This window comes from Rhinoraja longicauda, chromosome 36 (genome assembly GCF_053455715.1).
Source record: "Rhinoraja longicauda isolate Sanriku21f chromosome 36, sRhiLon1.1, whole genome shotgun sequence".
In the NCBI taxonomy this organism is placed as follows: Eukaryota; Metazoa; Chordata; class Chondrichthyes; order Rajiformes; family Arhynchobatidae; genus Rhinoraja; species Rhinoraja longicauda.
This window is the reverse complement of record NC_135988.1, coordinates 18,037,879-18,050,464: the sequence shown is the minus strand read 5'-3', so window position 1 is coordinate 18,050,464 and position 12,586 is coordinate 18,037,879. Positions and strand designations below refer to the sequence as shown.

Genomic DNA, 12,586 nt, shown 5'->3' with positions numbered 1-12,586 from the left:
TACGTTTAACATTTATTACTCATCCTTAATTGCCTTTGACTGTTGTGCGGTATTCTTTTTTGAACAACTGTAGTCCTATGTTGCTCTTAGTAAGAAAGTTCCAGTATTTAAACTCAGAAATTAAAGATTGATAAGATATTTCTAAATCAAAAGAGACTTGGAGGGTGTATGTTTCTTGAGTTTATCTTTCCCACCAGTAGAGGCATGGGTTTGGAACAATCAAAGTATACATGCATTAAAGGAGTGCCTGGTCCTGTCGAGAACATTTCTTTATGGTGCAGTGGAAGCATGGGTGTGCTGGGAATACTCTGAGATCCTGTACTCAGTGGGCCACTCGGTGGCCTCCTATCTCAAGAAAATATGAGAAATAAAGAGGACATAAGTTAAACAAGTGTAATGGAGGGTATGGGGTATGGGGAGAAGGCAGGAACGGGGTACTGATTGTGAATGATCAGCCATGATCACATTGAATGGCGGTGCTGGCTCGAAGGGCCAAATGGCATCCTCCTGCATCTATTGGCTTGGTACAGTGAGTTATACTGTCTTTGGAGTAATGCGACTGAACATAAATTGAATGTAAACTCAGCTCAGTTGAGTGGTCAATACTTTTTGATGCTTCCATCAACTGATCAATATTCCAAAGTTGAGCTTCAGATTAGTTTGTCATAGACACTAGGGTGCAATGAAATTCCTTATTTACATGCTCACAGAGTGCACAGTACACATACAACAATAAATATAATGACAAGTGCTAAACAACAGGATGGTGCAACATTTTAGCGCAATCCGAATAGTGCAAAAAAAATTCAAGTACAATAACTGAATGAGCTAAGAATAATGCCTGAAGGGCACTAGCATTGAGAGCCAGGGTGGAGGAAATATGACCAATTTGAAACAACAAAGATCTGATCAAGAGGTCTGGAAGCCAGTTGCAGATGGAGGCCCCAAGGCCAAGGACCAGGAGTTTAGCGATAAATGTATTCAGTATTACGATTTTGGAAGCTGAGCTATAGTCAATGAATAGTACATATAGGTGTGTATATGGTCCAGGTGATCCAGAACTGAATCTAGTACATTCGTCATGGCCCTATTTTTCCTGTACCCAAATCGCAGGAGGTTTAGATTGGCCACAAGACTGGCGCAGGTGATGGCCATTACCAATCTTTCAAATCACCTCATTATGGTCGATATTGGAGCTACTGGGCAGTAGTCCTTGAGACATGTTACTTTATTTGAAGGCTTCTTTGAAGCAAATGAAGATAGTAGACTGTTTAAGTGAGAGGATGAAGGATCTGTGACTCCCACAATATGGCAATGTGCTGTGAAGATGTTGGTGAAAACTGTGGCCAGTTGATTGGTGCACAATTGCAGAATCTTTCGTTTCGTTCCAAATGGCAGGGCCTTGCTTAATGTTGAAACATTGAATAATCTTGTTCTAACTGAGGGCAGTAAAATATTTTCCACGAATAACAGTTTCTTGGTGAAAGTAGGTGGTGGAATACCGTGCGGAATGGCAGACAGAGCCTTGTGTCCCGTCATTGTGTAGAGGGACCACGGATACAAATAGAGCCCAGTCCTGTTTACATCTGGATTTATCAAAGAGACAGACCCACTTTCCACCTCCATGTAGGGGAATTGTAGGCCGCTCCCCATTTCTGTGTGGAGATTGCGGATACAGATGCAAACCCATGTACCTCGCCATATTGTGGGATTCTCAGACCGACAAACCTTCACAGATTATAGGTGCTGACACATATGTTAGCATATTGACATATGACATATGACACACATATTGGGGAATCACAGGCACAGATTTGCATCCGAACATCATGTGAGGTAATTGCAGATGAAGCCTTGCCTCGCGTGGTTGCTCACGGAGTTTCATTGTGGATGTTGCCTCCACTACTTCAGCTATCCATGTTCTCCAGTAATGCTGCCTGACCTGCTGAGTTACTCCAGCACTTGTGTCCTTTTATGTATTGTAGGGAATTCTACTCTGGCTAGATTCAGCAAGGCCAGTATGTTTCCCCAGCTCAACATTTGTTCATAAGATCTCTGATCAGCTCTCTTATCTTGCCCTCTGTGGAATGAAGGCCTTAATTAATGAGTCCCTGTTCCAGATTTGATTGTTGTGTTGTCTTTTTTTGGCAGGTTATCTTGAGCTTAACCTCAATGCTTTACGAAGTCCAACAAAATGGGCGGATCATTGCACCTTAAACAGGTTCTTCAAGAAGGAAGGCTCTTCATCGCGCAACTTGCAAAAGCTGGTCTCACTGTTCAAGCAAAAACGTGTTAAAGGCTGGTGGCCATGCATTTCATACAAAGAAGGCAAACAAGTTTTAACAGTAAGATCAAGTTATTTCTTCAAGTCTGTCTGTACAAGTGCTCCTCAACTTACGATGCTTCGACTTACGATATTTCCACTTTGTGATGTTGCAAACGGTAGTGAGCCACAGCTCGCTTCCGGCCACGTGCACTTCGACTTACGATATTTTCGGTTTCCAATGGGTTTCTCAGAACGTAACCCCATGGTAAATTGAGGAGCACCTATATTCCTCCATGTAAAGATGTTGACATAGAATAGAATAGTGCCACACAGGACCAGACCCTTCAGCCCACAATATCTGTGCTAAACATGATGCCGAGTTAAACTAATCCCCTCTGCTTGAATATCATCCATTTTCCTCCATTCTCTGCGTATCCACGTGTCTTATTTAAAAGCCTCTTAAATGCCACTATTGTATCTGTCTCCACCTCTACTCCGAACAGAGTGTTCCAGGCTCCCACCACTCCCTGTGAAATAAAAAGTTGCTGCTCGCACCTCCTCTAAACTCTGTCCCTCCCACATTAAAACTCTGCTCTCTACACTCCGCAAGATGGAAATGTTGCCTATTTGGCACAGATCCAGCGCCGCCGCCTCCAGATACTTGAAAGATTCCAACGCACATTTCTGCTCTCCTCCACACAGTTCTCCATGTCAAAATCTAGGTGTGGCAAAATGTCAGAGCTGATAAAGCTGCTGCCTCTTAGCTCCATCAATCTGGGTTCAACCGTGCCCTCCGGCACAATCTGCATGGAGTTTGCGCATTGTCATTGCGATGGTGCGGGCTTTCCTTGGTCTTCTGACTTCTTTGTCCATCCCAAAGGCATGGAAGCTGGTGGGTCCATTGTCCCTGGTGCCTAGTGGTAGAATCTGTGTGTAGTTGATGGGAATATGGAGAGAATACAATGGAATAGGTGTAAATGGATGCTTGGTAGTCAGTAAAGACTCAACAGGCCTGAGGGTCTGATTCTATGCTGTACAACCCTGATTCTTTGACTATTAAGTCATTGATCTTGGATTTGAAATATCCTAACTTTCTCGCCCTCCTCCTCCTCACCATCTGCCACCCTTCCCCTTGCGCAATGTTTGTGTAATGAGAGCTAAAGTCTTTCTTCATTGAAAGTCAGCAATAGTAATTTTTTCCATCATTGACTCACCTGGTGTCAGAGGTGAATTCCTGGGTTGGTTCTTATTTTGTTTTCCCCTGCCCAGTGAGGTTCTGGCTCATCGTGATCTGGTGCTCTGATACATTCTGAATTGTGATTGTAATGCACGTCCGTTTTTCAGTTTGACATTTGGGCTTGAAACGTGGGCACGTGGTGCTCCCAACACCCTCCCGGGTGAGAGTACGCGTGGAGGGTTGTGGGTGCCTGTGGCCAGGGGTATTAAACTGCCCCAGTGAGCAGCGTGTGACATTCCTTCCGGCCTTTCACTGTGATTTGTTCTGCTTAGGGTAAAGTCGAGTTGACGTTGGAACTGTTGACAGAATTTGAAGCAGAGGAGCGGCCTGCTGGAAAAGGGAGAGAAGAACCCAATATGAACCCCAAACTGGACCCACCACTGTATGTTTGCAGAAATTAATTCACTCAAAAACTTATTCCGCTGCTTCTGATGTCAATTCTGCAAAATTTACACTTTCGCGAAAATATTCTTTGGCCAGTAACTTAATAAGATCAGAGCACAGATCTGAACAAACCAGGACACATAGATGAAGTTATTGTACAGGCAAAGTGCTACGTTTCACATTTTATTTGTTAATTAGTATTTTGTGCTTCCAGTTAGCTTTTGTAGCTCATTGTATTTCCATTTGGATGGATTTAGGCTAATCCTTAAATTCCAACTTGAATAAGTTAAAATTACAACCTGGGTATGTTGGAGAAAAGAGAAGATTCTTGGATGATAGCCAATGCATGATGGTGTCGCAATGACAGATTTGTAGAGGTCTGCTTGGGTATAAAGTTGGAACTAGGCCTGACCTAACCCGAGCCCGAGTTTCCCCCCAACGTGACTCCGTCATAACTTCACTCCATGCCAGCGCCTTACTTCTTTCTGCCGCTCTCTTGTTCTCAATTTTCCACTTCTCCTTCCCACGGTGCAGTTTCATCCAGCTCCCACTCCCTCTCATTCTTGCCGACATTCTCTCTCTTGCTTGTGCTTTTCTTCTCTGACTTTATCTTTTATTCAGTGCTTGCATATGAGCTGCACCTGACCCAAATGATTCAAGAGCATGTACAAGCAGTCCAAACCTGGCACCAGCAGTATGTCCTGTAGCGCACAGATGCGGTGATCGGGCTGTAAGGCGGCGTATGGTCAGTCAAGCTGCTTCATTCTAAATGACGATAGACACAAAATGCTGGAGTAACTCAGCGGGACAGGCAGCATCTCTGGAGAGAAGGAATGGGTGACGTTTCGGGTCGAGACCCTTCTTCAGACTGACGTTGAACTAATTGAATGTTATTGAACTTACATTTGATCAAGCAAATTTAAGATATTGATTACATTTCTCACAGGCATTGTCGTTGGTAATGTCATTGAATGTAAAAAAAAATGGTTAGACGCCTTCTCATTGTTGTCAGGACAATGATGTGCATATCAGTTACATGCAAATGTTTGCCCATTGTCCAGCTCACCCATTGTCCTTCTTCTGCAGCCGGCCAGACACGTCGTTCTTGTGGTTCCGGTCTCCAATGAAGGGGCTGAGGCATATTGTTTGGCGCAAGTACAAGTGGTGGGTTATCTGTGCATTGCTGTTGGCGGTGCCCATTATCTTCCTCGTGACTCTCCTCAATGCAATACCTGTGAGTATGCCACCGTTGCTATCTGAAGTTGCTACCTGTGTAAACTGAAAGCTCCCAACAAATAATGACCCACATAATGGTGGCATAGTGATGCAGTGGTAGAGTTGATGCCTTACAGCGCCAGAGACCTGGGTTCGATCCTGACCTCGGGTAGTGTCTGTACGGAGTTTGTATGTTCTCTCACTGACCACGTGGGTTTTCTCTGGGTGCTCTGGTTTCCTCCCACATCCCAAAGACGTGCGGCTTTGTAGCTTAATTGGCTTCTGTAAATTGTCCCTGGTGCGTCGGATAGAACTAGTTAGTGTACAGGTAATCACTGGTCAGCATGGATTCGGTAGGCTGAAGGGCCTGATTCCACGCCGTATATTACTCAACTCTCTAAATAATTAGCATTTAAACTATACTGAGGCATTCTAGAACTACCAACGCTTTGTCAAATATTTTAATTGATAAGTGTCTATTCCTTCGGTTCAGGAATGTGACTATCATGCGATCGCAATTTCTGATCACGCTCCCCATGAACTGAAGCTTAATCTACCAGCCACAAAACCTGTTTACAGGCCTTGGCGTCTCAACCCACTTTTACTTTCAGATAAAACATTTTCAGATTTTATCTCATCACAGATTGATCTCTTTCCAGAAATTAATCAAACACCAAATATGTCATCATCAACAGTATGGGAAGCACTTAAAGCATACTTAAGAGGTCAGATTATTTCTTACAACGCACAGTTACAAAAAAACAGAAATGCCCATACAAATGAATTGATGAATAAGATTAGTAACCATGATTCACGACTAGCAACATCCCCATCAGCTGATGACATTAAAGAACGCCTACTCCTCCAAAAAGAATTTGACCTACTAACCACACAAAAAGCAGAGAACCTCTTGGTTAGGTCCCGCTATACTTACTATGAGCATGGCGATAAAACAGGGCGGATCCTTGCACACCAACTTCGCCAAAAAGAAGCAAGTCAGGCAATCCCTGAGATCCAGGATGAATCTGGTATGATCTGTATGGATCATTCTGTCATCAACTCACGCTTTATGAGGTTTTACCGTAACTTGTATTCATCTGAATCGCTGAAGGATGATCAATTAATTAAATCATTTCTTGAAAGCGTTGAGATCCCTCACATAGACCCTGTGTCAGCAGCCGAGCTAGAGTCTCCGTTTTCAACAGGAGAAATTGAGAAGGCCATTAGGAGTATGCAGTGTGGAAAATCCCCTGGTCCAGACGGATATCCAACAGAATTCTTTAAGAAATTTTCTAATCAATTGGCTCCCATTTTAAAATCTGACTCCTTGTCAGTTGGCTCACTGCCTGAAACATTGTGACAAGCTACCATTTCACATATTCTGAAAAAGAGCACAAATTAACGGGGGGAATGTGGTTCCTATCGTCCTATCTCTTTGCTCAATGTGGACAGCAACATTTTTGCAAAAATGATCGTTCGCCGTCTTGAAAAAATCCTTCCAACAATAATCTCACCAGACCAGACGGGCTTCATAAAAAGACGGCAATCCTCCTCCTTCAACGTCAGGCGCCTGTATAACATAATTTATAGCCCTTCTCCACCCGACAGACCGGATTATACAGTGGTTATATCTCTAGATGCTGAAAAGGCTTTTGATCGGGTGGAGTGGGACTATTTATTTCATACTCTTGAGAGATTTGGATTTGGACCATTTTTTTATCATGGATCAAAATTCTATATAGCTCGCCAATGGCGGCTGTACGTACTAATAATAATATATTACCTTATTTTTCACTGACACAAGAACAAGACCGGGTTGTCCACTGTCCCCCCTCTTTTTTGCGATTACAATTGAGCCGTTGGCTATAGCCTTACGTAGCAATAAAGATATTAGTATTACAAGGGCAGGGTTGGAATATAAAGTCTCGCTTTATGCAGACGATATGTTACTTTACTTGTCTGATCCATCCTCATCTCTTCCTGCAGTTCTTAATCTCTTAAGTAAATTTGGCAAAATCTCTGGCTACAAATTGAATCCCTGTTTATACGTACGGTCCCATTTAACGTGTGCATGGACAAAATAAAATATCTTGGTATCTGGGCCACACGTAAATTTAATGATCTCAGCAAATTTTCCCCCTCTCCTGTCCTCTATTAAAGAGGATATTGAACGTTGGGATCTGTTACTTCTATCTCTGGCAGGTAGGATCAACACTATAAAAATGAACATATTGCCCATGCTTCTTTATATGTTTCAGTGTATACCAGTTTTCTTAATTAAAACGTTCTTCATTTCTCTGGATAGAAAGCTTTCTTCCTTTATTTGGAATAGAAAGAATCCACGTGTACGCAAAGCTATACTACAGAGACCTCACTCATCAGCAGGGAGGGCTTGCACTGCCAAACTTTCAGTTCTGCTTTTGGGCAGCAAATATTAAAAGTATTTCTTATTGGCTGGAAAGAAATGTGTTAACCACTGTACCTGACTGGCTAATTCTAGAGAGAGACTCTTGTAAGAACACCTCATTATTTGCCTTATTATGTTCAGGTCTGCCATATCCAGAGCCTATTACCAAATACACGTCTAACCCAGTTGTTATTAATTCTTTAAAAATATGTAAGATGGAAGCAATTCAGACAATCCTTTGACATCTGTAAATTCTCAGTGTAAAGAACCATGCATTCCTGCCACCTTCGACAGATGCTTCATTCAGTGCTTAGCTCAATCATGGGGTCTGTTCATTTAAAGACATGTTTATAAATGGTTTGTTTGCATCTTTTGCGCAGATTGTTCAGAAATTCAATATCTCGAGGTCACACTTCTTTAGGTATATGCAAAGCCACATCTTCATATCTTCTAATATCACTCAATTCCCTTCACAGCCCCCAGACACACTCCTAGACTCGATTAATGACATCACATCATTCAGAAAGGGAAAGATAGGTGACATATATTCTTTATTAACGAGAGAAAACATGACAAGTCTTAACTCCCTAAAAGAGCAGTGAGAAGGGGATCTGGGTATGAAAATGTCAGACTCCATCTGGTCAGAGATGATTTGGGGTATACACTCATCTTCCATATGCATGAAGCATACTGTTATGCAGTTTAAGATTTTCCACCGACTGCACTGGACCAAAGCTAAGCTCGCCCAATTCACACCCAAAGTGGACTCCATGTGTGACCGCTGCAGGCAGAACCAAGCCACTTTAATTCATATGTTTTGGGATTGTCCTAAGTTATCTAATTTTTGGCAATTAATATTCGATATGCTCTCCCAAACTACTAATGAATCCTTAGAACCATCAGCTCCCCTTGCTTTATTCGGTGTGGTAACACAAAATCTTGCATTAAATAATAATAAACTAAATCTTTTGTCTTTTGCCACGCTGGTGGCCAGACGACAAATCTTGATCAGATGGAAAGATTGTAACCCTCCAACATTTGCACAGTGGATTAGGGATATGTTGTATTTTATTAAATTGGAGAAGATTAGGTATACTGTTAGGGAATCAGCTGACAAGTTTACATTGATATGGCAACTTTTTCTTAGTTGTATTGATGCTATAGGCTCTGATAATTTTATGGTTGAGTACAGACTCCCATTTTAATTGGATCCTTTTACAGGATAAGAAACCAATATTGTGAATAATGGACCTTGATGCCAGTTTCTGCAGCTTTCAAGCAGCGCTGCAGTCTCTGCTCAAGTCTAATGACACGATCTCTCTAAAACTTTATTTTTCTTCTTGTCCATATACACCGATGAGCCAAAACATAATGACCACTGACAGGTGAAGTGAATAACATTATCTTGTTACAATGGCACCTGTCAAGGGGTGGGATATATTAGGCAGCAAGTGAATAGTCAGTTCTTGAAGTTGATGTGCGAGTACCTATCGACAGTGGTCTGAGGAGTGACAAACCACAAACCGGCGACAGGGTGTTGGGTGTCCAAGGCTCATCGATGTGTGAGGGCAAGAAAGCTATCCCGTCTGGTCCGAACCGACAGAAGGTCTACTGTGGCACAAGTCACAGAAAATGTTAATGGTGGTCACGGGAGGAATGTGACACAATACACAGTGCATCGCACCCTGCTGCATATGGGGCTGCGTTCTGCAGTGTGCCCATGATGACATAATGTTTTGGCTCATCAGTGTATGTGACCAAATATCTTTTAAAAGTCTTAGTTGTATCCTCTGTTATAGTTTCCTCTGGCAGCTCATTTTAAATAAGGGCTAACGTCTGAGTGAAAATGTTGTTCCTGAGGTCTCTCCTGAATCTCTCCTCTCTCACCTTAAGTCTGCCCTCTAAGTTTAGAATCTTCTACCCTGGGGAAGAAAGACGAGTGTTCACTTTATCTGTCCCCTTTGTAACTGTGATCATTTTGATAAGATCATCCCTCAGCCTCCTACACTCCAGAGAAAAAAGTATTTTCGATATTTTCCTTGTCTTGTCATATTATTCCTGTAGAGTGGTGACCAGAACTGTTACCACGAGTATTTTATACTTCTGGTCTGACATTTCCAGTTCTTATGATTTATTCCTCAGCCAAAAGAGGCAAGTGTGCTGTATATTGCCTTGACCACATGAACCTATTCTGCCATCTCTTGGGTTTTGTGTAGTTAGGTTTAGTATTGTCAAGTCTACTTAGGTACAGTGAATAATGTTATCTTGCATGCTATCCAATAAAACTAAACAATACTATACATAAATATAATCTAGCCAAATTTGAATACAATCAGTGGGGAGAAGGGAAAGGTACAGAGTGGAGAATATAGTTCTCAGCATTGTAGTGTATCAGTTCCATAGACAGTCTGATGGGGTAGAGGTGAATTGAACAGTACTCTAGCTTATGGAAGGACCGTTCTGAAGCCTGATAACAGAGGGAAAGAAGCTGTTTCAGAGTCTAGTGGCGGTACTGAACCCATGGCTTCCTCAACATTTTGAGTATCCCCTTGTTTACTGTGTACTCCTTAGCCTTGTTTTTCTTTTCAAGTGCATCACCTCACACTTATCCAGATTTGTTGTTTTTGTGCCCACAAACCACCCACCCCCTTGATGTCATCGTGAATTCTCTGACTTGTTTCCACACTGGCAGCTGCACTACTCATTTTGGTGCCATTAGCAAACTTCTAATTATTGCTCCACGTGTAAACGTGAATTATTTGGATGGTAGTAGGCTGTAGAGACAAAGTTGGGGTAAGAATAACAGGTTTCTTTGTTAAGGTACAGTGGCAATGGATTTTTCTGTAATTAATGAGTAGTTTTGTAAAGCCAGCTCATCAAGCTGTGATGAGGAGGTTTGAATTTACAGTCTCTGGAGCGTTATTCCTAAGATCAGTCTTCTAGAAATACAATCACCACAAGACCTTTATCGATCAATCGAAAGCTTTAGCTATTTTCTTTGCTTTCACAATGCTTTTCTTGAATAGGATATTGAAAGTCATGCTCTATTTAATCCTGCCAACTTTTTATGAGACTGTGCAGAAGGAGTTTTGACCTGTATCTTAACGATTTCTTCTTAATTTTAAAACAACCATAAAAATATCAAAATGAGTTTTGAAAGTTGTCCTCCTTGTTCAGGATGCACTCCAACCCCTGCAGTGCCCACAGGTCCCAGAGGGCTACCTGTCAGCTAGTGGACAGTGTGTAGTTGCCCATGAGAAGCCCCCTAGGCACAAGCATTACCCTGGAAAGGGGGTGGGGGATAGGCGGTCGGCATAGCTAGATTCCCCCCACCCTCGATGGCCTAACACCTGGACCTGCAAATGGCCACTGTGACCATGTCCAGAGGTCCCCTGACCGAATGATCCCCCTGCACCGACTGCCCAAAGATCAGAGTGAGGGGCCATGCTGCACCTTCTGAGTGTTTGACCGGAGAGTGCTGAAGGAGCATCACTCTGTTTCTAACCTATGCTGTCCATACGCTGGGGGGTTTTGATGCTTTAAAGGGAGGAACTTTAGTTCATTGACTCCTTAAAAATAAATTGTGCATGTATATGGCCAGGAGATGATTCATGCTCTATAAACATAGAACAATTCTTTTCCACTAACAATATTTTTCTTTGAGAACATTTACGGTTTCTAGTTTTGGCAATCAGACTGATTTAATTCAAAGAATGCTCATTGTTAAATTTGATGAGTTGTCTTTTCTGTTTTGTGATGCTTTATCTGAAAAGTTGAACTAACGATGTTATTACAAGTTGAAACTGAGGTGTGTGTGAAAGCAATTCTTTGATAGAAGAGCTCTCACTAACAGTGTTAAACTTTATTACATGGTCTTAGTTTGTTGACTCTCCACTTTTATTGACGTTTCGTAAATGAAATGCCTGGTCCCTGCTTATACCAATCAGGGCACAATAATTGGTCAGAGTGCTCCTGGGAGAGGGAGGGTTGAGGGAAAAGGACTGGAGGTCCACAAATTCCTGATGACTTTCCAATAGTTGGAAAGTTCATCGTGAATGCCATCCCATTCATCTTTGCATATCACACTCCTCGGTTTTGAAGGGCTACCCATACTGATGGGACATCAGGAACTGTGGTAGCGAGAGTTCAAGGGGAGCTAAACTAGAAAACAAATTCAGGGATGTTCCTGCTGATTACTGTGGAGAACCACGACTTACAGCTGATCTGGCCAAGACAGAGAACCAGTTAGATGATCAGTCTGTAGAGGTTCATCTCATCCTTCTTGCAGTCAGTTCATTGCTTAAACAGGTGAATGAAGCAAACACTACCACCATGTAATAAACTGGGGTTCATTTTTTTTTTTTTTCCTTGAATTTGTTTTTTTAGAACGCTTTAGCAAACTTTTTGTTGCAGTCTACTAGATTTCATGGAAAGAAAAAGTGACAAGGAGGCACGCAGGGCAGAAGGCAGCCAGTCACGGGGTGAGCGGCTGGGCGTGGAGGGAGCAATAACCCAGCAGGATGCCTCCAGCGTGATACTTGCCTTCATTACTTTTGCTGGTGGCCATGGCTGGAAAAAACGGTTGGGTGTGTATGTGTGTGTGTGTGTGTGTAGGAGACAGAACCTGAGGGAGCAATGAGGGTTCAGTCTAAACCCTCGTTTGTGAAGATTTCAACGGGAATCGTCACCCAGCTGAGGTCAGGATATTGCTCCCTCCAAGGCCGATACCAGACTACCTGCTGAAGAGTTCGATTACAGCACTTGTAACACCTGTTCCATCACTTCATATTGCAAATGTTTCCACTTGCCAGCACTTTCCAGAAATGCTCCATTTACTTGCAACATTTGTGCAAAAAATGTTTGTAAAAGGGGACTTTTGTCCCCCAAAGCCTTTGAACAATTTACCTATAATTTATTTTGTATTGTTAAATATATATTCAGCCAGTGTAAATAAACCCCAAATGTACTCTGCTTAATATTGGTTTTATTTGCAACGGTAAAGGAGAGATTAGAGGGGAGACTAGAATCTGATTGAGGGCTTTGAAAATTCTCTCCAGTTGTGGGAGTGTTAGACGAT

At 42.4% G+C, this 12,586-nt stretch overlaps 1 protein-coding gene across 1 annotated transcript in view; it reads left to right on the top strand.

The window, feature by feature from the left end:
* LOC144610401 (myoferlin-like) overlaps nucleotides 1-12,331 on the top strand; it is an 82,965-nt gene extending 70,634 nt beyond the window's left edge. The window contains exons 50-53 of the mRNA XM_078429034.1: nucleotides 2,152-2,345; nucleotides 3,776-3,885; nucleotides 4,974-5,121; nucleotides 11,896-12,331. Of these exons, the coding sequence (XP_078285160.1) occupies nucleotides 2,152-2,345; nucleotides 3,776-3,885; nucleotides 4,974-5,121; nucleotides 11,896-11,952 (509 nt within the window). The 3' untranslated portion in view covers nucleotides 11,953-12,331. The remainder of the gene's footprint in view (nucleotides 1-2,151; nucleotides 2,346-3,775; nucleotides 3,886-4,973; nucleotides 5,122-11,895) is intronic.
* The last annotated feature ends 255 nt before the right edge of the window (nucleotides 12,332-12,586 follow it).